The sequence below is a fragment of the Mytilus californianus genome, unplaced genomic scaffold, assembly GCF_021869535.1.
Source record: "Mytilus californianus isolate M0D057914Y unplaced genomic scaffold, xbMytCali1.0.p SCAF_10, whole genome shotgun sequence".
NCBI classification, from domain to species: Eukaryota; Metazoa; Mollusca; class Bivalvia; order Mytilida; family Mytilidae; genus Mytilus; species Mytilus californianus.
In genome coordinates, this window is record NW_026262582.1 from 67,309,284 (window position 1) to 67,336,109 (window position 26,826).

Here is a 26,826-nt window from a genome sequence, read left to right on the forward strand (position 1 = left end):
ACTAGATCAGTTAAAGAGCAAGGAAAATAAAATTGACATTAAAACTGAAACATAGTGCACTGAAAATTAAACATACAGTAAAAGTAATAGTAAGTACTTTAGTTAAAAATCTAACTTTTTGCTGAACAACAGTTTTTTTCTGGACTAAATACTCTGTTAAAAGAAAAGAGGAGACATAAAACTATTCTTCAAATATTGCATCGCCAAAACGATTGTGAAATTTCTGCTTCAGAACAATTACATCTATCAAAGATGTAAAAAAATCTTGTAAGTGACAAGTCCTTCAATTAAATCACACCATTCCAATCAACAATAGAATCACTGCCTTTATCAATTAGTCCATTTTTATCAATAGCTATAAAATACAATCAGCTAATTATTTATTTATATTCAAAATCATTACGAGTTCAAGATGAATTCCTAGTATTGTCTGATAGTAAAGTGATAAAGTCTTGAGAAACCAGAAAAAGTAAATCAGATGAACGATGTAATTTTTTCTACTTGCAAAAATCGGAAAAAGGTGATTGCAAGCCAAAACCGTGATCCTGCACCTTGTATATCCCTTCATTTGATAAAAGTTTAAAAAGCCAAAATATATATAATTTACAAATTGGTGTTATTCTTTCAGACTGGTCCAAGTTTTGAAGTTGAAAATGACTTTAATTTAGAAGAGCATGTCTCTGAGGTAAGTAGAAATTAATACCCAACTATAGAGGTTCAAATTCAAATGATGTATTAAAAAAAAGGAAAATCAATATACAAGACAACAGAACAAATATGAACAATCACTCAAAAAAGGGGGAGCAAGACAACCTACCCTGCAAAGGGTTGCATCTTCTGCTCTGTATATGGCACTGTTAGAGAAGTCCCAAATATCTAAAGCCAAAAGAACCAATAGAGACTTACAAAATACATCAATATAATGATACTCAAAAATTTGTTGGTAAAAGTAAGAAAAACAATTCGTTCAATATTAATCTGTTGTACATAAATGTGGCCATATTGTGGTAAAGGTGTGTTGCTAAATTGTCATCTATATGTGTGAACACAATACAAAGTATTTGTCAATCTTGTACTTGAATATATAATTTTTCCTCAATTATTTATAAAATCCAAGGAAATCAGTCAAAATTTTTTTTTTTAGGAAAACTGTTTTTGTTTATTTTAAGGCCAAAATTGGCGAATCAGAACCATTAGGTACTGAAGAACAATCTGTCCTTTATATAAATAACACATAGCTGAGAGGGTGATAGAGCAGATTGTTACCCCGAGAAAACATTGTCAACTGAGGCGAAGCCAAGGTTGACAATGTCTTTTCGAGGGGTAACAATCTGCTCTATCACCCTCTCAGATATGTGTTATTTAATTTATTATACTGAATGTTCTGTTATTACTGTCGATAAAATTTCAAATTCAAAGTAATAAACTATGACGTCTTGTACATAACAACCATCCGTATTTAATAAAGCGCACACTTTATCAAGCATCTCCGTGAAGGGTAATAGAGTATTTGCCATAGGATAGAGTCGTATTTAATAAAGCGCACACTTGATCAAGTGTCTCTGTGAAGGGTAATAGAGTATTTGCCATAGGATAGAGTCGTATTTAGTAAAGAGCACACTTGATCAAGCGTCTCAATGAAGGGTAATAGAGTAAATTAACACCCTCGTATTAGCCAATCAAAATATGACATTTTAACGTGAAGTATAATAATAAAAAATAATGCATTTAAAAAGTCTGTTATCCATCATTGTATTTTATTTATTTTCAGGAGCCTCGAGTGTGTCAAGCAAAAACAAAGAAAAATAATAGATCAAACCATTCTGAAATTTGAAACTTTAACTTAATGATCCTTTTAAATGAAAGATGGTTGAGATTTTAAAGCCATATTTATTTTTTTTTTAAATTTAGTTTATGAAAAGTGTGAATTATTTATATATATTACATCTTTTGTTTTTTTGTTTGCAGGCATCATAAAGAGTAAATGGCAGTTTGTGACACCAAACATGGTAAATGCAGTTTTGAGGGATCTACTGAAGCCATGCCGCCAAAAGTGACTTTAAAATATTATGTAATTTTATAAATGCAGTGCACAAATATACCAAAGTTCTTGTTTCTATTGTTTATATCAATATTTTGTCCTATGGATCTTCAAGTGAAGGACAGAATGTGCGTTTTTGGTTGAAGTTGTAATATGCTTTCAAAGCAGGGAGTTTTATTGGTTTTATCAAACAGTAGGAAATTTCAGAAGACCTTACAAACTGGGTTTGAAAAAAAATATGTTCAATAATACTAATGTAGGTCAATGCAACAAGTCGTTTCATGCTTATAACCAATGCTTGGCAAATTGTCCATATAGGGTACCCAATTGTCACAGAGTATAAGGTTCTTCCTTGGCTAAGCAATACATTTTGCATGGAAAACAATGGAAAAATTCCCCTGGAATTCCATGGAAAGGTTACTTTTTCTTTTTCTTTTTTCCATGGAATTCCATGGAAAACAAGTTCCAATACTCAATGGAATTCCATGGAAAAGTTTCCATGGATTTCTATGGGAAACAATAGAAAATCTAGGGATGGGTAGCTTCTCCTGTAATCACATAAAATCACTTAGATATAAGAAGATGTGGTATGAGTGCCTATGAGACAACTCTCCATCCAAGTCAAAATTTATAAAAGTAAACCATTATAGGTCAAAGTACAGTCTTCAACACAGAGCCTTGGTTCACACCGAACAGCAAGCTATATAGGGCCAAAAAATTACTAGTGTAAAACCATTCAAACGGGAAAACCAACGGTCTAATCTATATAAAAAACAAGAAACGAGAAACACTTATGAACCACATCAACAAACGACAACTACTGAACATCAGATTCCTGACTTAGGACAGGTGCAAACAATTACAGCGGGTTTAAACGTTTTAATGGTACCAAAACTTATCTGAAACAATAGTGTAACATCATAACATAGAAAGACACACTATAAAATATCAATTGAAATGGCTTAACTCAATCAAAAGACATATTAACACCAGTGAACATACACTGAACAAATAAATTTGATCTATAATACAATGTAAATACAAAATAAATAAACTAAGCGAAGAATAATTAAAGTAACATGTTATACCGCTGTGAAATGTTAAACAATTTAAGAAAAACAATATGCTTGAACAAAAATATCAGCCATTTGCAATTACTTTAAACACAGGTAAATGAAAATAATTTTGTTGTTAGGTATACGTGTACAGTTCAAATGGAGAAAGGAAATATTTTTACAAAATAAATAATTTTGATGTTCATAGTACTAAGAAGTGAAAATTTATAGTAATACCAAACACTTATCAAAGATGGTATTTAGACCAGATATAACCCTGAATAAGTAAACATTAAAAAACAAAAAAGCATTACAGTTAGTATCAACAGGTCAAATAAACAAGAAAGTAAGATTTGTGAGTACTCACAGTTACTGACAGCTAGCTAAAAGCCAATAAATTGCTTCGCCGGGCGCAGCTGGATACGACCGCAGAGGTCCAATCCTGAACAGTTGGGGCAAAAATGGAAATAATAATCGCGCTTGATACAGGTCTGAATTTGGATTGTAATTCAATATTTGACACATAATAGGTTTCTGACACAGAATAACTGTAGTCAAAGAACTTAGAATTGGTCATATGATTTGAATTTATATTCAATTTTTGCTTTTGTGCAATACACTGTGACTGTGCGAATCGACCCCCCCCCCCCCCTCCCCCCCCAAAAAAAATAAATAAAAATTACCCATTTTTTTTTTTTGCTTTTGTGCAATACAATATGCTATTGCGTAATGCCCCCCCCCCCCCCTTTTTTTAGCAAAAAAAAAAAATATGTGAAGAAATTTTGTTCAATTTCTGAAATCGGAAATGAGAAAAATGTCATAACAATGTCATAACAATATACGACAGAAAATTTTGTCGTATAAAAACAATTGATAATAAAAAATCATGTATCAGAGACTAAAATCAACTAAAACAAATCCCAGGGATTTAGTATTTTAACGTCATGGACAGTCAAGGAAGACATGACTGGTGATCTGCCAAAAATAAATGTATCGACAGGCAGTAGGATAGATAGGAGTTAATCTCTTTATAGATCAAAATGAAAGTGGGTGTGTCTTTACACAGCCCGTTTGAAAAGAATACAAATTTAGTTATGTTTTAATTTGCTGATGAAAAAATCGATATTAGTGCCAATGTAAAATATATTCAAAGATCTAATTACAACATTTGTAAGATAACCTTTACTAATAAGTTTGTTTAAAGGTTCGATGAGTTTACACGGATCAAATAGTGATTTCCGCGCTTTAAGTACAATATTACTGTAAAATTTAGGATGTGAAATACCGTTTTTAATCAGTTTTCTACAGGTACAGCCAAATTTACTAATCAAATCATTGTATCTATGAAAGAATTTAGTAAAAGTTTTATGTAATTTATGGTAACGAAATCCCTGACTGAATAATTTACCAGTGACGCATTGATTACGTTCCTTAAAATCTATGACTTCACTACACACACGGGCATAATGAATGAGTTGGGATCTACAAACACCGTATGATGGAGCCAAAGGAACATCGCCTTCTAAAAAAGGAAAATTAACAATAGGGAATGAAAAGTCGTCTCTTTTGTCTTAAATTTTAGTATGGAGTTTTCCTTTAGAGATTGAAATGTCCAAATCTAAAAAAGGACAACTACTGCTGTTTATGTTAGACTTTACATGTACATTTAGGCAACAGTAGTTTATGTGAAAGTAACAAATAATAACTGAGGGAATCCATCAGGAGGGAGACTGAGGGCGTGACAAGGTGAGTCTCCTCTATGCATGCTTCACAGGACATGGGAATCTACACACAGTAGAAATGTCACAATCGGGTATAGGACATATTTTAATGTGTTTAATGAGACTTGTTATTCACTATGTAGAATCACCATTTGCAATTTTGAATTGTGATTCAATATTTTCAGTGGTGCATTCATCACTATTTTTGAAGCATCATGGATTCCTCCAGTCCGAACAATCATTTTTGACATTTGTTTTTATTTTTAGGATTTTTTTATCAGCAAGCTCATGATGAGGAGTCAAGACTTTAGAACTTAAAAATGCAATCTTCAAACCAATGTACAGAGGTAATTAATTCAAATATCACTTACTGGTGTTGAGTAAATAATATTTTTAAAGTGTTTAAAAGGAAGACTGCTGTTGTACGAAGGTAAACCAATAATGTGTCCATAGTACACGGATATCCCAATCCCATTATCATTTTCTATGTTCAGTGGACCGTGAAATTGGGGTCAAAACTCAAATTTGGTATTAGACTTAGAAAGATCATATCATAGGGAACATGTGGACTAAGTTTCAAGTTGATTGGACTTCAACTTCATCAAAAACTACTTTTACCAAAAACTTTAACCTGAAGCAGGCACTATCATTTTCTATGTTTAGTGGACCTTGAAATTGGGATCAAAACTCAAATTTGGCATTAGACTTAGAAAGATCATATCATTAGGAACATGTGTACTAAGTCCCAAGTTGATTGGACTTCAACTTCATCAAAAGCTACCTTGACCAAAATCTTTAACCTGAAGCAGGACAGACAGACAGACGGACGGACAAACAGATGAACGAACAAAGGAACGAACAAATAGAGGCACAGACTGAAAAAAAAATAATGTCCCTAGGTTGGACGTAAAAACTCTGATTAACAAACCTGTCATAAGTTACCTGTCATGCCTATTAAATATACAGAGATCTATTTTCATAGTGAATCACCCAAAATCAATGGAAAAATTCACCCCTCTCATTGATGATGTGTGTGCAACCTGAAATGTTTTCCAGGGTACAACAACACTATTGAATCATTTATTTTTTTTTGTTGCCAAGGTTTGTTTGTGATTGGTGAAAAAAATAATATTTTGAGAATAAAATATTTCGTGATTTTCCTATACCCAAGAAATCAAAGAAAATTGGTTTACCACAAACATTAATGAATCAACAGTGTACCAGTTCAGGAATAGGACAACTTTTGTTTTTGCCATTTAATAAGGGACTTTCCATTTTAATTTTTCCTTGAAGTTCTGTATTTTTGTTTTTCAACTTTATACCACAACATACCTGATGAGACATTAAAATTCTGCTCTTGAATCCCAAATAATTTTTCTGACCGTACAGCAAGATTCTCAGAACCTGTTATGAAATGCAAAGTAATTAACAACATTGTTACAGTACCTCCTGTACCAAATATGACGCCTGTAAATGACGTGGAAACCAGGCATAGAAATCATACTTTATCCCGTCGTCATTGCAGTTTTTAAGGTATGCATGTCCAGGCATCAACCAGGAGTAACCAGGCGGAAACAAGCATAACTAAGGCGGAAACCATGTGTAAAATAAGCCGTAATATTTAAATGAGTACGCCTGGTCCACAGAAACCAGGCGTAATATGCAAATAAGTATGCCTGGCAATAAATAAACCAGGCGTAATATCGCAATAATAATAACTCTGTTACATATATATGAGTATGCAGGTTTTTTTCTGAAATCGCATTAATTTATCATAATTTTGATCTATTTTTTCAAAAATCGCTATAATAAATACATGCGTTAATTTTATAGTATTCATTTATGAAAAATATAATGTCTACATGTTTGTACATGTAGGTTTTCCAGTTTCTCTTGGCACTCAGTATACACATTTTTTAATCATGAAACTTAATATTCTGTAATTTTTCATATCAATTTCAAACTTTTAGGGAGCAAAAATCTCATACCTTGTTCAAGTTCAGCTTCTGGTTCGCGACTAAGTCGTGCATACTCTTCAATAGCATCTGTAAATCCCAATTGTTCAAAAGCTTTTAAGAGAGCATCTGCAGTTGGACTGGTACCTGATCTATTTCTCTGTTCAATAAACCAGTGTTTAAGGAAGCCATGAACTCTCAGCACATTTGTTGGATTTGCCTGCATTATTTGAGATGTCTGGTTAGAATCAATCATCAATGCTGAAGCCAGTAAAAAACAATCATCTCTTCTTGCTATGACTTTAGAAACCCCAACCAGTTTACTTTCAGTTATTGACAGTGGTATATCTAACAAATATAAACGAATATCAAGTCACATAATGTGAATTAAGGAACATTATAGCTACACATTTACAAAGATTTTGCAAACTTTGCAGAGACAAAGTATAAGATGAAGTTCACTTTCTTTTATATTGTCCCCTATATAAAAACCTTTGAGTGGATTTTAGTATTTAAAAGAATATAAGCAAATCATTAATATATTTACTTAATCCAAATATGTAAGTATTTGAATCAAGCTTTTGAAGTTCAATATAAAACTGAATATCAGTTGGTTTACCATTCATGCCATAAGAAATAAAAGTACTATTTTATAAAATAGACCTTTGGATGATTTTCACTTTATTTGTCATGTTTAATATGTTGTACACTTGAAATAGAAACTATAGAGCATAAATTTTTTGAATGTATAGAAATAAAACAGTTTTGGAGAGAATTTTCTAATTGGTGGTATTTAGTTTTTGGAGTAAAAATGTTTTTGAATAAAGATAGTGTCATTTTTGGTGTATTGAATTCTGATAACGTAGTTTTAAATTATTGTATTCTACAGGCAAAATATTCCATTAATTATGTAAAGAACACACAATTAGACAGACTGTTAATATCTGTGCAAGCTTTTCTTAAAGTTTTTAAAAGACGTCTGGAGATATAAGAATATTTATATCTTTTTTTAAAGACAAACACGAGTCATTTGTCGACAGATGGGGGGGATTTATGGAAGTTATTTAATTAAATTTATTTTTAATCTGATTATATATTTAATGTATTCCAAAGTATTTATAAGATGTATCATATACTGAGTATTCACATCATCAACTTGTAAATTTTTTACCATGTCTTATTCGCATAATATCACTAGTATAACAATGCCATAAATGTCATGTCATTCACTTATGTCTTGTAAAAATGTATGTATGCACTGTAGTTTGAACACCAAAAAGATCAATAAAAAAAAAAAAAAAAAGAAATGCACTGTAAAAAAAAAAAAAAATGCTAATCAAGGTCTGCTTACAGATCATATCCATTTTTACAATGTTTTAGGTTCATAATCATTTGTTTGAAAAAGGGTACCATTTGTTTTTGTAAATGGGTAGGTTGGGTTTCGAAAAAGAAAAATTTAACTTGGGCTTACTTTTATCATATTCTACATGTTCTTCACTAATGCATTTATTTTTTGTACCTCCTGAACGTTTATCTTGTGAACTTCTGTCCAAAAACGTCATAAATCCTGCTGTTAGCCCACTGTCTCCAGGGGATTGCTCCTCTGTAATAATGAGATGATTCACTGGTACCTCACTAATTATTCCAGTTCTATGAAAAGGTGAAGGTTCGGTTGGTGTCTGGTTCCCAACACCTCTTACAGATGGGTTGGTACCAGGTGATGGTTGCTCGTGCTTTACACCCGAAAATACTGGATTCTGTTGGTATTTGAGACTTGGAACAGCTCTGTAATTTTCTATGTCTTGCATTTTAAATCTTTTATGCATGTAATCATCCATATTATGATCTGTTCTACTATTTTTTGATCTGGTTCCTCGAATTCCTTCAAATTATACACTTAATTGTATTATAAGACTCTCAAACAAGTAAATTTATTTATAAATCAAAATATATGTTTATAACTGAGAGTCTCAGGTTTATAAATATCTTAAGTGTATTGCATTTGTGTTTGATCACTGAATCCTCTTTAAAACTCAGGCTAGTATTTCATATTGCCCAGTATTAACCAGTAAAACCCCGTAAAACCCGGGTTTTCCCAGTATTTCCCACTGGGCTGGGCAATACTCATAAAACCCGGGTTTTTGCCAACCCTGATTCTAATGCAAGATCGTTAACTTTGTGAAGTTCCCTTTGATTGGATAATGTCACCAATTTTCATGGCATCAATTCACAATTGATGCTATGAAAATGTACGTGCAAGCATAGGCGATGTACATGTATAACAGATTTTAAATGTATGATTTGACGTAGTTTTCTGTCAGTTTCATTAGAATGCAGATTACAATATTGTAGTTCAAGCTCCAACATGTTGCCAGTAAGTTTAATTTGCGACCAACAAATCAGCAATTGATGCCTTCGGAGCTCAAAATACAATACAGTTATCTCCTAATTGTTATATGCCTAATAACTGGATATGACTCATCAATGTATTTTAACGAGAACAAAATGTAGGTCTATGTTGTTCCACTGTATTAGCAGGAGGTATTTGACCTTCACCTTGGTATTCTGGTTCCTTTGACTCAATTGTTCTAGGTACGTATACCTGTCGATGTTCTTCTGGTCCATATCCTAACTTTGTATTCCCTGATGTTGGCTGAGCTCCTAGAAAGAAAGAAAAAGTTTATAGGTCAGCATAATAAAAACTTTCACATTCAGTTTAGTGTTAAGATAATTTACGTGTACTGATGGATTTTGAATTTTTTGATGCCATAGCCTAGTGTGAGACATTCAAAAGTCCTTTATTCTAATCAGGGTTGGCAAAGTAATACCGGCACGGGAAAACCCAGGTCCAGGTTATCCCGGGCTGGGCAATTTTCCCAGAAACAGGTAATACTAGGCAGTATGATTTTTTAAGCTTATTTCAACACAAAATAGTAAAGACTTGTTGTAGTTTCATAGTGTTATAGCTAAATAAATACATTTTATACAGATAACCATTGAGAGTAATTTCTAGAAGATTGAAAATTCAATTTCATTCTCTTCTCAACTAATTCAATGTAGGCAGAATACAAGATTTGCACGTTTTGGAATACCTTGTTAATTTCCAAGCATTGTTTCAATATTCCAAACTTTGAAAAAAAAATTATTTGATAGTAGTGTTTAAGTGAATTGTAAATTTAAATTGCTATGCAATCATATTGTTAAATATACACCCTACAGGGTCATGTCATGAACACTTATAGAAATGAAAAGGCTGTTTATATTGTTATATAAACATATCTGTGTTCTATTTTGAATAATTACTTATTAATTAGTGATGAACATATGAATTATTTAAAAGTAATTTTTCTTACATGTAATTGTTTATTCTTAATTTTAGTTATACATATTTGAAAAAAAAGGAATTCTTTGACTTTATGTTATCAGTTTGACCAATCTAGACAGAAGGGTGATGATTTAATAGATTTTTAGAAGAATTATTGAAAAAGGCTTTTTCCATTAATATTTGTCTAATGTGACTTCATGTACACTTTTCTCAGAGTTGTTTGAATAATACTTTTTCAAATTATACACTTAATTGTATTATAAGACTCTCAAACAAGTAAATTTATTTATAAATCAAAATATATGTTTATAACTGAGAGTCTCAGGTTTATAAATATCTTAAGTGTATTGCATTTGTGTTTGATCACTGAATCCTCTTTAAAACTCAGGCTAGTATTTTATATTGCCCAGTATTAACCAGTAAAACCCAGTAAAACCCGGGTTTTCCCAGTATTTCCCACTGGGCTGGGCAATACTCATAAAACCCGGGTTTTTGCCAACCCTGATTCTAATGCAAGATCGTTAACTTTGTGAAGTTCCCTTTGATTGGATAATGTCTCCAATTTTCATGGCATCAATTCACAATTGATGCTATGAAAATGTACGTGCAAGCATAGGCGATGTACATGTATAACAGATTTTAAATGTATGATTTGACGTAGTTTTCTGTCAGTTTCGTTAGAATGCAGATTACAATATTGTAGTTCAAGCTCCAACATGTTGCCAGTAAGTTTAATTTGCGACCAACAAATCAGCAATTGATGCCTTCGGAGCTCAAAATACAATACAGTTATCTCCTAATTGTTATATGCCTAATAACTGGATATGACTCATCAATGTATTTTAACGAGAACAAAATGTAGGTCTATGTTGTTCCACTGTATTAGCAGGAGGTATTTGACCTTCACCTTGGTATTCTGGTTCCTTTGACTCAATTGTTCTAGGTAGGTATACCTGTCGATGTTCTTCTGGTCCATATCTTAACTTTGTATTCCCTGATGTTGGCTGAGCTCCTAGAAAGAAAGAAAAAGTTTATAGGTCAGCATAATAAAAACTTTCACATTCAGTTTAGTGTTAAGATAATTTACGTGTACTGATGGATTTTGAATTTTTTGATGCCATAGCCTAGTGTGAGACATTCAAAAGTCCTTTATTCTAATCAGGGTTGGCAAAGTAATACCGGCACAGGAAAACCCAGGTCCAGGTTATCCCGGGCTGGGCAATTTTCCCAGAAACAGGTAATACTGGGCAGTATGATTTTTTAAGCTTATTTCAACACAAAATAGTAAAGACTTGTTGTAGTTTCATAGTGTTATAGCTAAATATATACATTTTATACAGATAACCATTGAGAGTAATTTCTAGAAGATTGAAAATTCAATTTCATTCTCTTCTCAACTAATTCAATGTAGGCAGAATACAAGATTTGCACGTTTTGGAATACCTTGTTAATTTCCAAGCATTGTTTCAATATTCCAAACTTTGAAAAAAAAATTATTTGATAGTAGTGTTTAAGTGAATTGTAAATTTAAATTGCTATGCAATCATATTGTTAAATATACACCCTACAGGGTCATGTCATTAACACTTATAGAAATGAAAAGGCTGTTTATATTGTTATATAAACATATCTGTGTTCTATTCTGAATAATTACTTATTAATTAGTGATGAACATATGAATTATTTAAAAGTAATTTTTCTTACATGTAATTGTTTATTCTTAATTTTAGTTATACATATTTGAAAAAAAAAGGAATTCTTTGACTTTATGTTATCAGTTTGACCAATCTAGACAGAAGGGTGATGATTTAATAGATTTTTAGAAGAATTATTGAAAAAGGCTTTTTCCATTAATATTTGTCTAATGTGACTTCATGTACACTTTTCTCAGAGTTGTTTGAATAATACTTTTTCAAATTATACACTTAATTGTATTATAAGACTCTCAAACAAGTAAATTTATTTATAAATCAAAATATATGTTTATAACTGAGTCTCAGGTTTATAAATATCTTAAGTGTATTGCATTTGTGTTTGATCACTGAATCCTCTTTAAAACTCAGGCTAGTATTTTATATTGCCCAGTATTAACCAGTAAAACCCAGTAAAACCCGGGTTTTCCCAGTATTTCCCACTGGGCTGGGCAATACTCATAAAACCCGGGTTTTTGCCAACCCTGATTCTAATGCAAGATCGTTAACTTTGTGAAGTTCCCTTTGATTGGATAATGTCACCAATTTTCATGGCATCAATTCACAATTGATGCTATGAAAATGTACGTGCAAGCATAGGCGATGTACATGTATAACAGATTTTAAATGTATGATTTGACGTAGTTTTCTGTCAGTTTCATTAGAATGCAGATTACAATATTGTAGTTCAAGCTCCAACATGTTGCCAGTAAGTTTAATTTGCGACCAACAAATCAGCAATTGATGCCTTCGGAGCTCAAAATACAATACAGTTATCTCCTAATTGTTATATGCCTAATAACTGGATATGACTCATCAATGTATTTTAACGAGAACAAAATGTAGGTCTATGTTGTTCCACTGTATTAGCAGGAGGTATTTGACCTTCACCTTGGTATTCTGGTTCCTTTGACTCAATTGTTCTAGGTACGTATACCTGTCGATGTTCTTCTGGTCCATATCCTAACTTTGTATTCCCTGATGTTGGCTGAGCTCCTAGAAAGAAAGAAAAAGTTTATAGGTCAGCATAATAAAAACTTTCACATTCAGTTTAGTGTTAAGATAATTTACGTGTACGATGGATTTTGAATTTTTTGATGCCATAGCCTAGTGTGAGACATTCAAAAGTCCTTTATTCTAATCAGGGTTGGCAAAGTAATACCGGCACAGGAAAACCCAGGTCCAGGTTATCCCGGGCTGGGCAATTTTCCCAGAAACAGGTAATACTGGGCAGTATGATTTTTTAAGCTTATTTCAACACAAAATAGTAAAGACTTGTTGTAGTTTCATAGTGTTATAGCTAAATATATACATTTTATACAGATAACCATTGAGAGTAATTTCTAGAAGATTGAAAATTCAATTTCATTCTCTTCTCAACTAATTCAATGAAGGGAGAATACAAGATTTGCACGTTTTGGAATACCTTGTTAATTTCCAAGCATTGTTTCAATATTCCAAACTTTGAAAAAAAAATTATTTGATAGTAGTGTTTAAGTGAATTGTAAATTTAAATTGCTATGCAATCATATTGTTAAATATACACCCTACAGGGTCATGTCATTAACACTTATAGAAATGAAAAGGCTGTTTATATTGTTATATAAACATATCTGTGTTCTATTCTGAATAATTACTTATTAATTAGTGATGAACATATGAATTATTTAAAAGTAATTTTTCTTACATGTAATTGTTTATTCTTAATTTTAGTTATACATATTTGAAAAAAAAAGGAATTCTTTGACTTTATGTTATCAGTTTGACCAATCTAGACAGAAGGGTGATGATTTAATAGATTTTTAGAAGAATTATTGAAAAAGGCTTTTTCCATTAATATTTGTCTAATGTGACTTCATGTACACTTTTCTCAGAGTTGTTTGAATAATACTTTTTCAAATTATACACTTAATTGTATTATAAGACTCTCAAACAAGTAAATTTATTTATAAATCAAAATATATGTTTATAACTGAGTCTCAGGTTTATAAATATCTTAAGTGTATTGCATTTGTGTTTGATCACTGAATCCTCTTTAAAACTCAGGCTAGTATTTTATATTGCCCAGTATTAACCAGTAAAACCCAGTAAAACCCGGGTTTTCCCAGTATTTCCCACTGGGCTGGGCAATACTCATAAAACCCGGGTTTTTGCCAACCCTGATTCTAATGCAAGATCGTTAACTTTGTGAAGTTCCCTTTGATTGGATAATGTCACCAATTTTCATGGCATCAATTCACAATTGATGCTATGAAAATGTACGTGCAAGCATAGGCGATGTACATGTATAACAGATTTTAAATGTATGATTTGACGTAGTTTTCTGTCAGTTTCATTAGAATGCAGATTACAATATTGTAGTTCAAGCTCCAACATGTTGCCAGTAAGTTTAATTTGCGACCAACAAATCAGCAATTGATGCCTTCGGAGCTCAAAATACAATACAGTTATCTCCTAATTGTTATATGCCTAATAACTGGATATGACTCATCAATGTATTTTAACGAGAACAAAATGTAGGTCTATGTTGTTCCACTGTATTAGCAGGAGGTATTTGACCTTCACCTTGGTATTCTGGTTCCTTTGACTCAATTGTTCTAGGTACGTATACCTGTCGATGTTCTTCTGATCCATATCTTAACTTTGTATTCCCTGATGTTGGCTGAGCTCCTAGAAAGAAAGAAAAAGTTTATAGGTCAGCATAATAAAAACTTTCACATTCAGTTTAGTGTTAAGATAATTTACGTGTACGATGGATTTTGAATTTTTTGATGCCATAGCCTAGTGTGAGACATTCAAAAGTCCTTTATTCTAATCAGGGTTGGCAAAGTAATACCGGCACGGGAAAACCCAGGTCCAGGTTATCCCGGGCTGGGCAATTTTCCCAGAAACAGGTAATACTGGGCAGTATGATTTTTTAAGCTTATTTCAACACAAAATAGTAAAGACTTGTTGTAGTTTCATAGTGTTATAGCTAAATATATACATTTTATACAGATAACCATTGAGAGTAATTTCTAGAAGATTGAAAATTCAATTTCATTCTCTTCTCAACTAATTCAATGTAGGCAGAATACAAGATTTGCACGTTTTGGAATACCTTGTTAATTTCCAAGCATTGTTTCAATATTCCAAACTTTGAAAAAAAAATTATTTGATAGTAGTGTTTAAGTGAATTGTAAATTTAAATTGCTATGCAATCATATTGTTAAATATACACCCTACAGGGTCATGTCATTAACACTTATAGAAATGAAAAGGCTGTTTATATTGTTATATAAACATATCTGTGTTCTATTCTGAATAATTACTTATTAATTAGTGATGAACATATGAATTATTTAAAAGTAATTTTTCTTACATGTAATTGTTTATTCTTAATTTTAGTTATACATATTTGAAAAAAAAGGAATTCTTTGACTTTATGTTATCAGTTTGACCAATCTAGACAGAAGGGTGATGATTTAATAGATTTTTAGAAGAATTATTGAAAAAGGCTTTTTCCATTAATATTTGTCTAATGTGACTTCATGTACACTTTTCTCAGAGTTGTTTGAATAATACTTTTTCAAATTATACACTTAATTGTATTATAAGACTCTCAAACAAGTAAATTTATTTATAAATCAAAATATATGTTTATAACTGAGTCTCAGGTTTATAAATATCTTAAGTGTATTGCATTTGTGTTTGATCACTGAATCCTCTTTAAAACTCAGGCTAGTATTTTATATTGCCCAGTATTAACCAGTAAAACCCAGTAAAACCCGGGTTTTCCCAGTATTTCCCACTGGGCTGGGCAATACTCATAAAACCCGGGTTTTTGCCAACCCTGATTCTAATGCAAGATCGTTAACTTTGTGAAGTTCCCTTTGATTGGATAATGTCACCAATTTTCATGGCATCAATTCACAATTGATGCTATGAAAATGTACGTGCAAGCATAGGCGATGTACATGTATAACAGATTTTAAATGTATGATTTGACGTAGTTTTCTGTCAGTTTCATTAGAATGCAGATTACAATATTGTAGTTCAAGCTCCAACATGTTGCCAGTAAGTTTAATTTGCGACCAACAAATCAGCAATTGATGCCTTCGGAGCTCAAAATACAATACAGTTATCTCCTAATTGTTATATGCCTAATAACTGGATATGACTCATCAATGTATTTTAACGAGAACAAAATGTAGGTCTATGTTGTTCCACTGTATTAGCAGGAGGTATTTGACCTTCACCTTGGTATTCTGGTTCCTTTGACTCAATTGTTCTAGGTACGTATACCTGTCGATGTTCTTCTGGTCCATATCCTAACTTTGTATTCCCTGATGTTGGCTGAGCTCCTAGAAAGAAAGAAAAAGTTTATAGGTCAGCATAATAAAAACTTTCACATTCAGTTTAGTGTTAAGATAATTTACGTGTACTGATGGATTTTGAATTTTTTGATGCCATAGCCTAGTGTGAGACATTCAAAAGTCCTTTATTCTAATCAGGGTTGGCAAAGTAATACCGGCACGGGAAAACCCAGGTCCAGGTTATCCCGGGCTGGGCAATTTTCCCAGAAACAGGTAATACTGGGCAGTATGATTTTTTAAGCTTATTTCAACACAAAATAGTAAAGACTTGTTGTAGTTTCATAGTATTATAGCTAAATATATACATTTTATACAGATAACCATTGAGAGTAATTTCTAGAAGATTGAAAATTCAATTTCATTCTCTTCTCAACTAATTCAATGTAGGCAGAATACAAGATTTGCACGTTTTGGAATACCTTGTTAATTTCCAAGCATTGTTTCAATATTCCAAACTTTGAAAAAAAAATTATTTGATAGTAGTGTTTAAGTGAATTGTAAATTTAAATTGCTATGCAATCATATTGTTAAATATACACCCTACAGGGTCATGTCATTAACACTTATAGAAATGAAAAGGCTGTTTATATTGTTATATAAACATATCTGTGTTCTATTATGAATAATTACTTATTAATTAGTGATGAACATATGAATTATTTAAAAGTAATTTTTCTTACATGTAATTGTTTATTCTTAATTTTAGTTATACATATTTGAAAAAAAAGGAATTCTTTGACTTTATGTTATCAGTTTGACCAATCTAGACAGAAGGGTGATGATTTAATAGATTTTTAGAAGAATTATTGAAAAAGGCTTTTTCCATTAATATTTGTCTAATGTGACTTCATGTACACTTTTCTCAGAGTTGTTTGAATAATACTTTTTCAAATTATACACTTAATTGTATTATAAGACTCTCAAACAAGTAAATTTATTTATAAATCAAAATATATGTTTATAACTGAGAGTCTCAGGTTTATAAATATCTTAAGTGTATTGCATTTGTGTTTGATCACTGAATCCTCTTTAAAACTCAGGCTAGTATTTTATATTGCCCAGTATTAACCAGTAAAACCCGGGTTTTCCCAGTATTTCCCACTGGGCTGGGCAATACTCATAAAACCCGGGTTTTTGCCAACCCTGATTCTAATGCAAGATCGTTAACTTTGTGAAGTTCCCTTTGATTGGATAATGTCACCAATTTTCATGGCATCAATTCACAATTGATGCTATGAAAATGTACGTGCAAGCATAGGCGATGTACATGTATAACAGATTTTAAATGTATGATTTGACGTAGTTTTCTGCCAGTTTCATTAGAATGCAGATTACAATATTGTAGTTCAAGCTCCAACATGTTGCCAGTAAGTTTAATTTGCGACCAACAAATCAGCAATTGATGCCTTCGGAGCTCAAAATACAATACAGTTATCTCCTAATTGTTATATGCCTAATAACTGGATATGACTCATCAATGTATTTTAACGAGAACAAAATGTAGGTCTATGTTGTTCCACTGTATTAGCAGGAGGTATTTGACCTTCACCTTGGTATTCTGGTTCCTTTGACTCAATTGTTCTAGGTACGTATACCTGTCGATGTTCTTCTGGTCCATATCCTAACTTTGTATTCCCTGATGTTGGCTGAGCTCCTAGATAGAAAGAAAAAGTTTATAGGTCAGCATAATAAAAACTTTCACATTCAGTTTAGTGGTAAGATAATTTACATGTACTGATGGTTTTTGAATTTTTTTATGCCATAGCCTAGTGTGAGACATTCATAAGTCCTTCATTCTAATCAGGGTTGGCAAAGTAATAGCCCCCTGGGAAAACCCAGGTCCAGGTTATCCCATGCTGGGCAATACTCCCAGAAACGGGTAATACTGGGCAATATGATTTTTTAAGCTTATTTCAACACAAAATAGTAAAGACTTGTTGTAGTTTCATAGTGTTATAGCTAAATATATACATTTTATACAGATAACCATTGAGAGTAATTTCTAGAAGATTGAAAATTCAATTTCATTCTATTCTCCACTAATTCAATGTAGGCAGAATACAAGATTTGCACGTTTTGGGATACCTTGTTAATTTCCAAGCATTGTTTCAATATTCTAAACTCTGGAAAAAAAATGATTTGATAGTAGTGTTTAAGTGAATTGTAAATTTAAATTGCTATGCAATCTTATTGCTAAATATACACCCTACAGGGTCATGTCATTAACACTTATAGAAATGAAAAGGCTGTTTATATTGTTATATAAACATATCTGTGTTCTATTCTGAATAATTACTTATTAATTAGTGATGAACATATGAATTATTTAAAAGTAATTTTTCTTACATGTAATTGTTTATTCTTAATTTTAGTTATACATATTTGAAAAAAAAGGAATTCTTTGACTTTATGTTATCAGTTTGACCAATCTAGACAGAAGGGTGATGATTTAATAGATTTTTAGAAGAATTATTGAAAAAGGCTTTTTCCATTAATATTTGTCTAATGTGACTTCATGTACACTTTTCTCAGAGTTGTTAGAATGATACTTTCTCAAATTATAGAATTAATTGTATTATAAGACTCTCAAACAAGTAAACTTATTTATAAATCAAAATATATGTTTATAACTGAGACTACTATAACTGTGTTATAGTAGTCTCAGGTTTATAAATATCTTAAGTGTATTGCATTTGTGTTTGTTCACTGAATCCTCTTTAAAATTCAGGCTAGTATTTTATATTGCCCAGTATTACCCAGTAAAACCCAGTAAAACCCGGGTTTTCCCAGTATTTCCCACTGGGCTGGGCAATACTCATAAAACCCGGGTTTTTGCCAACCCTGATTCTAATGCAAGATCGTTAACTTTGTGAAGTTCCCTTTGATTGGATAATGTCACCAATTTTCATGGCATCAATTCACAATTGATGCTATGAAAATGTACGTGCAAGAATAGGTGACGTACATGTATAACAGATTTTAAATGTATGATTTGACGTCAGCTTCATTAGAATGCAGATTACAATATTGTAGTTCAAGCTCCAACATGTTGCCAGTAAGTTTAATTTGCGACCAACAAATCAGCAATTGATGCCTTCGGAGCTCAAAATACAATACAGTTATCTCCTAATTGTTATATGCCTAATAACTGGATATGACTCATCAATGTATTTTAACGAGAACAAAATGTAGGTCTATGTTGTTCCACTGTATTAGCAGGAGGTATTTGACCTTCACCTTGGTATTCTGGTTCCTTTGACTCAATTGTTCTAGGTACGTATACCTTGTATTTTAACAAGAACAATATGGTAGGTGTCACATGTAAAGCAGAATATTCAGACCCTTCAAGACTACTGGAGTTCCCCCAGTTTTGGTGGGGATAGTGTTGTTCCATCTTTAGTTTTCTGCACTACAAAAGTCTAAAAGTCTGAAAAGACCAGTTTTTGTCTTGATTTGCATGAACTTTTACTCGACATTCTCCAAAAGTATGACTCGTGTCTTAATTTCTCTTGACAAATTCTCATTTATATTAAATTTGTATGAAATTTCTTGACAAATTCTTGACATTTGAATACTGTCTTGATATTTCTCGACATATTTTCGACATTCTTATTTTTTCTCAGTATGGCTTGAGGCAGATTCCAAATAAGAAAGTTGAAAAATTCCCAAAATTATGTTTAACAAAATCAACACCAATAAGGTTCTGTTTTGGAATACATGTTATACTTATATAAGTAAACACTTTTTGACAAAAAATAGATCTATTCACATTATATTTTTTAAATAAAGGACACCTTAAAAAAATGTTGCTATCATAACAAAATTGACAGACATTTTGACGGAAAATTCTTATGTTAGCAACACAAACAATCCTGATATCTTCAGTATTTTCAAGGTTTGAATGTATATCTTGCTTAAATATGAAAGGCAAATTGGAATAAAATATTTCTTAACATCTGCACCAATAAAAAAGGAATTGTAATAACTTTAAAAAAGGATTATCTTGGAGTTGCTAACATAAGATTTGACAGACATGAACAATGCTGCTAACATAATATTTGACGGACTTTTTTGTTGCTAACATAATATTTGACGGACTTTTTTGTTGCTAACATAAGATTTGACGGACATTATTGTTGCTAACATAAGATTTGACAGACTAAATAGTGTTGCTAACATAAGATATTGACGGACTTGTTGCTAATATAAGATTGTGCTAACATAAATAAATTTGACAGACAATATATATTTGAGATTTTTAACTAACATTGAAGATCTTATCCTTGTTGAAAGTCATATTTAGAACTCCTGCAAAATAACGCAACCTGACATTTAACAAGATTTCAACCCAGGACAGATAACTCTAATTTGTAGCACATCCAAATGTTGCTAACATAAGATGACAAGTTTGACAGAACTTATGTTAGCAACAGATTTGATAAAACTATTGATTGAATAAAGTAAATTGAAAGATCCAAAATGTGTCTGTTTAATGTACATTATGAAATACAATTTTAACAGGCTTATATAAGTACCTACAATGATGTGGTAAGATTTTATGAACATGTTGCTATCATAACATTTATTGACAGACGAGCATCTAATAAGCAAGGTATTTGAAATTGAAAAAAATATATATCACAGATGTTTTTAACAAAAGAAAAGCAAAAGATTTGGAAACAGGGATGTTTGAATAATAAGACTACACTAATAAAAGCCATTATACCAGTGTCAATTTAAAGCATTGTAACACATAAACCTTGTGTCGAAAAATGGGAAGTAATTTCCGTCAAACATTTCACATTTTTCAACTTGTTTTGATCATTTCTACTTTTAATGGAAACAATCATATTCAATAATTGGTTTTCTTGCTTTATTTAACATTACTATTCAATAAAACATTCGCATATTATCATTCAAATAACAGTTAGTATTATTTTTATTAATTTGTTCTTTTTGACGGAAATTTTCTTTTCTTTATGGAATCTGCCTTGACATATTCTGAACATTTTGCATTGTGTCTTAAATTTACTTGACAGTTCTGAGTTTTACAAATCATGACCAATATTCATGATATAACTTTAATCTTTATTTCTCTTTATATGATATACTGTTGTTCCAAGTTACACTTCTTACAACAAAAATAAAAGATGGGCATGTAAAATAATTGAAAATATTTTTACAAATGCCAATATGGCTATGATATCTATAGTATAAAATAATTCAAATGTGGTTGTGTTGATATAAAACAATTTGAATGTGGGTTTTTAAATAATTACAAATTTTGATTCCTAAATCTTATAAATTAAATGATTAAAACCAATCATACTGTAGACATATTTCATTCTACATTCATAATATTCAATGTTGATATGGTAAATAATTATTATACCAAAATGTGGTTTATATAAATAGCAAATTATGATGATATACAAATCATTCATTTAACAGAAGAAAAATTTGTGTAATGTCATCTGTTGGAATATATATATTAAGTATTACACATGGACAGGATGTTCCCCATAAAATTAAGGTATTCCACACCCAAGAGTACACGCAACTGTCAAATAGAAATTACTGCTTTACCTGTAATCAGGCATACAACTTATCAGTTGACCGAACATGCCACTACAATTTAAAAAGTTTGTTGATAGATGAAAATGAAAATCATCATTTTGATGAAAAAAAATTGAATTAAATGGATTTTTTTCATCAAAATTATGAAGTTAATTATTTTAAAAACAAATTGAATAATTCCCAAAGATTAAAAGAAAATTATTATCTACTCCAGGAATAATAAAAAAAAATGTATTTATAATGGGTTCCATCAATGATTTCTATAAAAATCATTGGTCTTATGAAATGGATCTCAAACAGACATGCACAATATAGTTCTAAACATTCGTTTTCTTTTCAGGAAGGAGTTATCACAAATACTTATTTTTGATTAAAAATTATAAAATTCAACGCTAAAATTTGAATAAAAAATGTTTTTGGGTTGTTCTAAACTAGACATGCTAGAGGCTCTCAAGAGCCTGTGTTGCTCACCTGCATTCGACCTGTATTTACTGATGCTTTGGAAATCATGTAAAATAAGGTTAAAATCATAATTAATAGTATTAGATAATAGATATTATAATGATATCTAAGATAATAAACAAAAACTGCAAAATTTTTGTAAAATTACTTACTCAGGGGCAGCAACCCAACAACGGGTTGTCGGATTCGTCTGAAAAATCTAAATCTGATGAACATTTTTTCCACCTGTCAGATTTGCTCTAAATGCTTTAGTTTCAGAGATATAAACCAAAAACTGCATTTTACCCCTATGTTCTATTTTTAACCAAGTCGGCCATGATGGTTGGAAGGCCGGGTCATCGGACAATTTTTTAAACTAGATACCCTAATAATGATTATGGCCAAGTATGGTTAAGTTTGTCTCAGTAGTTTCAGAGCAGAAGATTTTTGTAAAAGATTACAAAAATTTACAAAAAATTGTTAAAATTGACTATTAAGGGCAATAACTCCTAAAGGGGTCGACTGACAATTTTGGTTACACAACTTATTTGTAGATCTTACTTTGCTGAACATTATTGCTGTTTACAGTTTATCTCTATCTATAATAATATTCAAGATAATAACCAAAAACTGCAAAATTTCCTTAAAATTACCAATTCAGGTGCAGCAACCCAACAACAGGTTGTCAGATTTGTCTGAAAATTTCAGGGCAGATAGATCTTGACCTGATAATCAGTTTTACCCTATGTCAGATTTACTCTAAATGCTTTGGTGTCAGAGATATAAGCCAAAATCTACATTTTAGCCCTATGTTCTATTTTTAGCCATGGCAGCCATCTTGGTTGGTTGGCGGGGTCATCGGAAACATTTTTTAAACTAGATACCCTAATGATGATTATGGCCAAGTTTGCTTAAATTTGGCACAGTGGTTTCAGAGGAGAAGATTTTTGTAAAAAGCTAACGACGACGGACGCCGACGCCGACGCCGACGATGGACGACAAGTGATGAGAAAAGCTCACTTGGCCCTTCGGGCCAGGTGAGCTAAAAATGAATTGTGGGGTCCAAATAGACACATGGTCACATTTTAAAACTGCCTATAAGACACCTATTTTAGTAAAGCAAATTTGACTGGCAGTTTTGCGAACGGCAAAAATCTAAATGCTGTTTGTTAGTAACTTTGACTTATATTCAAAGTGAAAACAATTAATTAAATGTTTAATCAAAATAAATCAAAATTAAACTACATGGGGAATTATTCAGGGTATTCCAACTTAGTTGCACCAAAAAGGTATCTTACTATACCAAATTGATCCTTGATTCTTCAAAGTTTAGTTAAGCCATAATAAAAAGGAGTAAATAACAGCAATAGAATGTCATAAACAGTGCAGAATAAGTCTGTTCACATTTCAGGCCAAATTTATACTGTTGAGATATTGTCAAGACATATCTAAGACTGTCAAGAATGTGTCGAGACAGATCGAGACAAATTTAAGACAGTCAAGAATTGGTCGAGACTAATCCAGACTCTTATCAGATGATACAGGAAGTGTCGAGAAATTTTAAGACAATGTTCATACTGTCAAGACACTTGACAAGAAAAATCAAGAACCTTCTTAGACAAATTCATACTATGTCAAGAATTTTTAAAAATTATTTAGACAAATTAAGAATGTCGAGTAAAAATTCATGCAAATTCAGACAAAAACTGGTCTTTTCAGACTTTTTGACTTTTGTAGTGCTGTAGAGTGATTGTGAACTCTATTTTGTTGATCTGGGTACTTTTGTATTTATTTTATTTGACTTATAAACATATATAGTTTTTTTTTATTGCCCCTTTTGAGTTGACCATCTAAATAGACAGACAAACAGTAGGTCACCAATTGACCTGTGTTTTATTGTGTCAATAATCATAATTATAAAAGTTTGAAAACACCATAAATATAAATGTAAACAAATTCTGAGCATAGTAAATGAGTAATATGAAAAAGTTTTTTAAAGGCCTCGATACACTGCAGTTCATATATAGATCTTTGCATTTCCTCCTGCTTTGTTACAGATGTTTGTTTCTCTATTTCAAAATAAATACTGTTATAAATTGATAGTATATAAATGACAGAACATAAAAAGCAGAAAAAAATGCAAGGTCCTTGTCGTTGTTTTTCGAGATATAATCAATTGAAAATTTTGTGTGAAATGATTTTCTCTAGATTTTTCATACATTTAACATTGACACCTATTTTTCAATCAAATCTATTTAAAAACAAGCATTCTGTGAGTATTGCATGGCAATACATAGTCCCCTACCGGTTAAAAATTCATTGTATTGGAACAAAATTCTAATTTGATCTTTAACTTGTCATGGTGTATAAACTATATAACAAATATCAAGTCAATATCTTCAAGCATGATGTAAAAAGTGTTGAAAACTGATTATTTAAGTGAATTTTCTAAGTCCAAGGACCATAACTCTGCACACATTCATCAGACTGGAACAAAATTCGAACTAGATCTGTAACTGGTCATGATAAAACTATGTAGCAATTTTCAAATCAATATTTTCAAGAATGACTAAAAAAAAGTGTGGAAAACTGAATTGCCGGACTGATGGATGAACAGACAGAGTGCAAACCTAAAGTCCCCTTCGACTTTGTCGGTAGGGGACTAATAACAAGAATTTTATAAGATTTTCAAAATGGCTTTAAAAACTATATATGTCAATGTATGTAATAATATAATGAAAAGAAAAGGAAGGGTTAGTGGGATTTTTTTTTATTGGCACTACATGGATAAAACTTGTTGATTTCTGAATATCTGACAAAATTCAATAACAAGAGTACTTAGCAAACATCCAGCCTCCTTCTACCAATCTAAATTTAACCTTACATTGCATGAAAATATATTTTGAAATCAAAAGCTCAAAACTTATTTTCCAAATGTAAATCTAGGTAGAATTGATTCTTTTGATGTAAGAAAAGAAATGGCATGTCCAATTTTAAGGATTATGATCAAAGTTTCCCAAGTCACAAAGTGTATAGACGGATATGTAAAATTGCACCTTACCTTTAGTGTAATGAATCTATATATAAAGGTGTGGTTGGGGTTTGCTGCGTATAGAGAATAAAGATGGACCAAGATTGAAGAAAAGAGAAAAATGTAGAATAGAGGATAATCAGTGATGGATCCGAAAATTTTCATTAGTTAGAGACCACTTACTGTAAAAGAGGGTGCTCGCTCCAGTCATGCTTCAGTGATTCCCTAAATAACCAACCAAATTTTTCCCAAAAAAGGGGGTCCTTGCCCCCTGTCCCCCCTTAATCCACCTCTGATAATAGGCAAAACATATTGATAAAGAATACAGAACAATGACCTGAATATTAAAAACTAGAGGCTCTCAAGAGCCTGTGTCGCTCACCTGTATTTACTGATGCTTTGGAAATCATGTAAAATAAGGTTAAAATCATAATTAATAGTATTAGATATTAGATATTATAATGATATCTAAGATAATAACAAAAAACTGCAAAATATTTGTAAAATTACTAACTCAGGGTCAGCAACCCAACAACGGGTCGTCGGATTTGTCTGAAAATTTCAGGGCAGATAAATCTAAATCTGATGAACATTTTTGCCACCTGTCAGATTTGCTCTAAATGCTTTAGTTTCAGAGATATAAACCAAAAACTGCATTTTACCCCTATGTTCTATTTTTAGCCATGGCGGCCATCTTGGTTGGTTGGCGGGGTCATCGGACCAATTTTTTAAACTAGATACCCTAATAATGATTATGGCCAAGTATGGTTAAATTTGTATCAGTAGTTTCAGAGAAGAAGATTTTTGTAAAAGATTAAAAAAATTTACAAAAAATTGTTAAAAATTGATTATTAAGGGCAATAACTCCTAAAGGGGTCGACTGACAATTTTGGTCATGACAACTTATTTGTAGATCTTACTTTACTGAACATTATTGCTGTTTACAGTTTATCTCTATCTATAATAATATTCAAGATAATAACCAAAAACTGCAAAATTTCCTTAAAATTACCAATTCAGGGGCAGCAACCCAACAACAGGTTGTCAGATTTGTCTGAAAATTTCAGGGCAGATAGATCTTGACCTGATAATCAGTTTTACCCTATGTCAGATTTCCTCTAAATGCTTTGGTTTCAGAGATATAAGCCAAAATCTACATTTTACCCCCTATGTTCTATTTTTAGCCATGGCAGCCATCTTGGTTGGTTGGCGGGGTCATCGGAAACATTTTTTAAACTAGATACCCTAATGATGATTGTGGCCAAGTTTGGTTAAATTTGGCCCATTGGTTTCAGAGGAGAAGATTTTTGTAAAAAGCTAACGACGACGGACGACGGACTACGGACGCCAAGTGATGAGAAAAGCTCACTTGACCCTTCGGGTCAGGTGAGCTAAAAATAGGGATATGGAAGACCTTCTGTTGTACCTTGGTAGGCTCTGACTTTGCTGATTAAATCTCCTCGATCCATCTTCTTCAACAATTTGTACAAAACTTTAATATCAGCTGGGTATAAATCACCAGATATCTGAAGCTGGATAAATACATCACAGATAGATTTAATTTTATCATGTTTCCATGGTGGAATTACTGACGACAAGATAAAAAGAGCTATCTTATAATCTGCAGTCTCCAT

General features: G+C 31.6%; 1 protein-coding gene across 1 annotated transcript; it reads right to left on the reverse strand.

Annotated features, from left to right (window-relative positions):
- Positions 1 to 287: 287 nt before the first annotated feature.
- On the reverse strand, positions 288 to 26,826 carry LOC127719147 (uncharacterized). Its single transcript, XM_052225169.1, has 11 exons — positions 26,619 to 26,826; positions 17,693 to 17,797; positions 16,027 to 16,131; positions 14,354 to 14,458; positions 12,680 to 12,784; positions 11,005 to 11,109; positions 9,329 to 9,433; positions 8,292 to 8,654; positions 6,806 to 7,120; positions 6,150 to 6,221; positions 288 to 355 (listed from the first exon to the last, which is right to left on the reverse strand). Exons 1-11 carry the CDS (start codon positions 26,824 to 26,826, stop codon positions 288 to 290), a joined length of 1,656 nt encoding a protein of 551 aa, XP_052081129.1.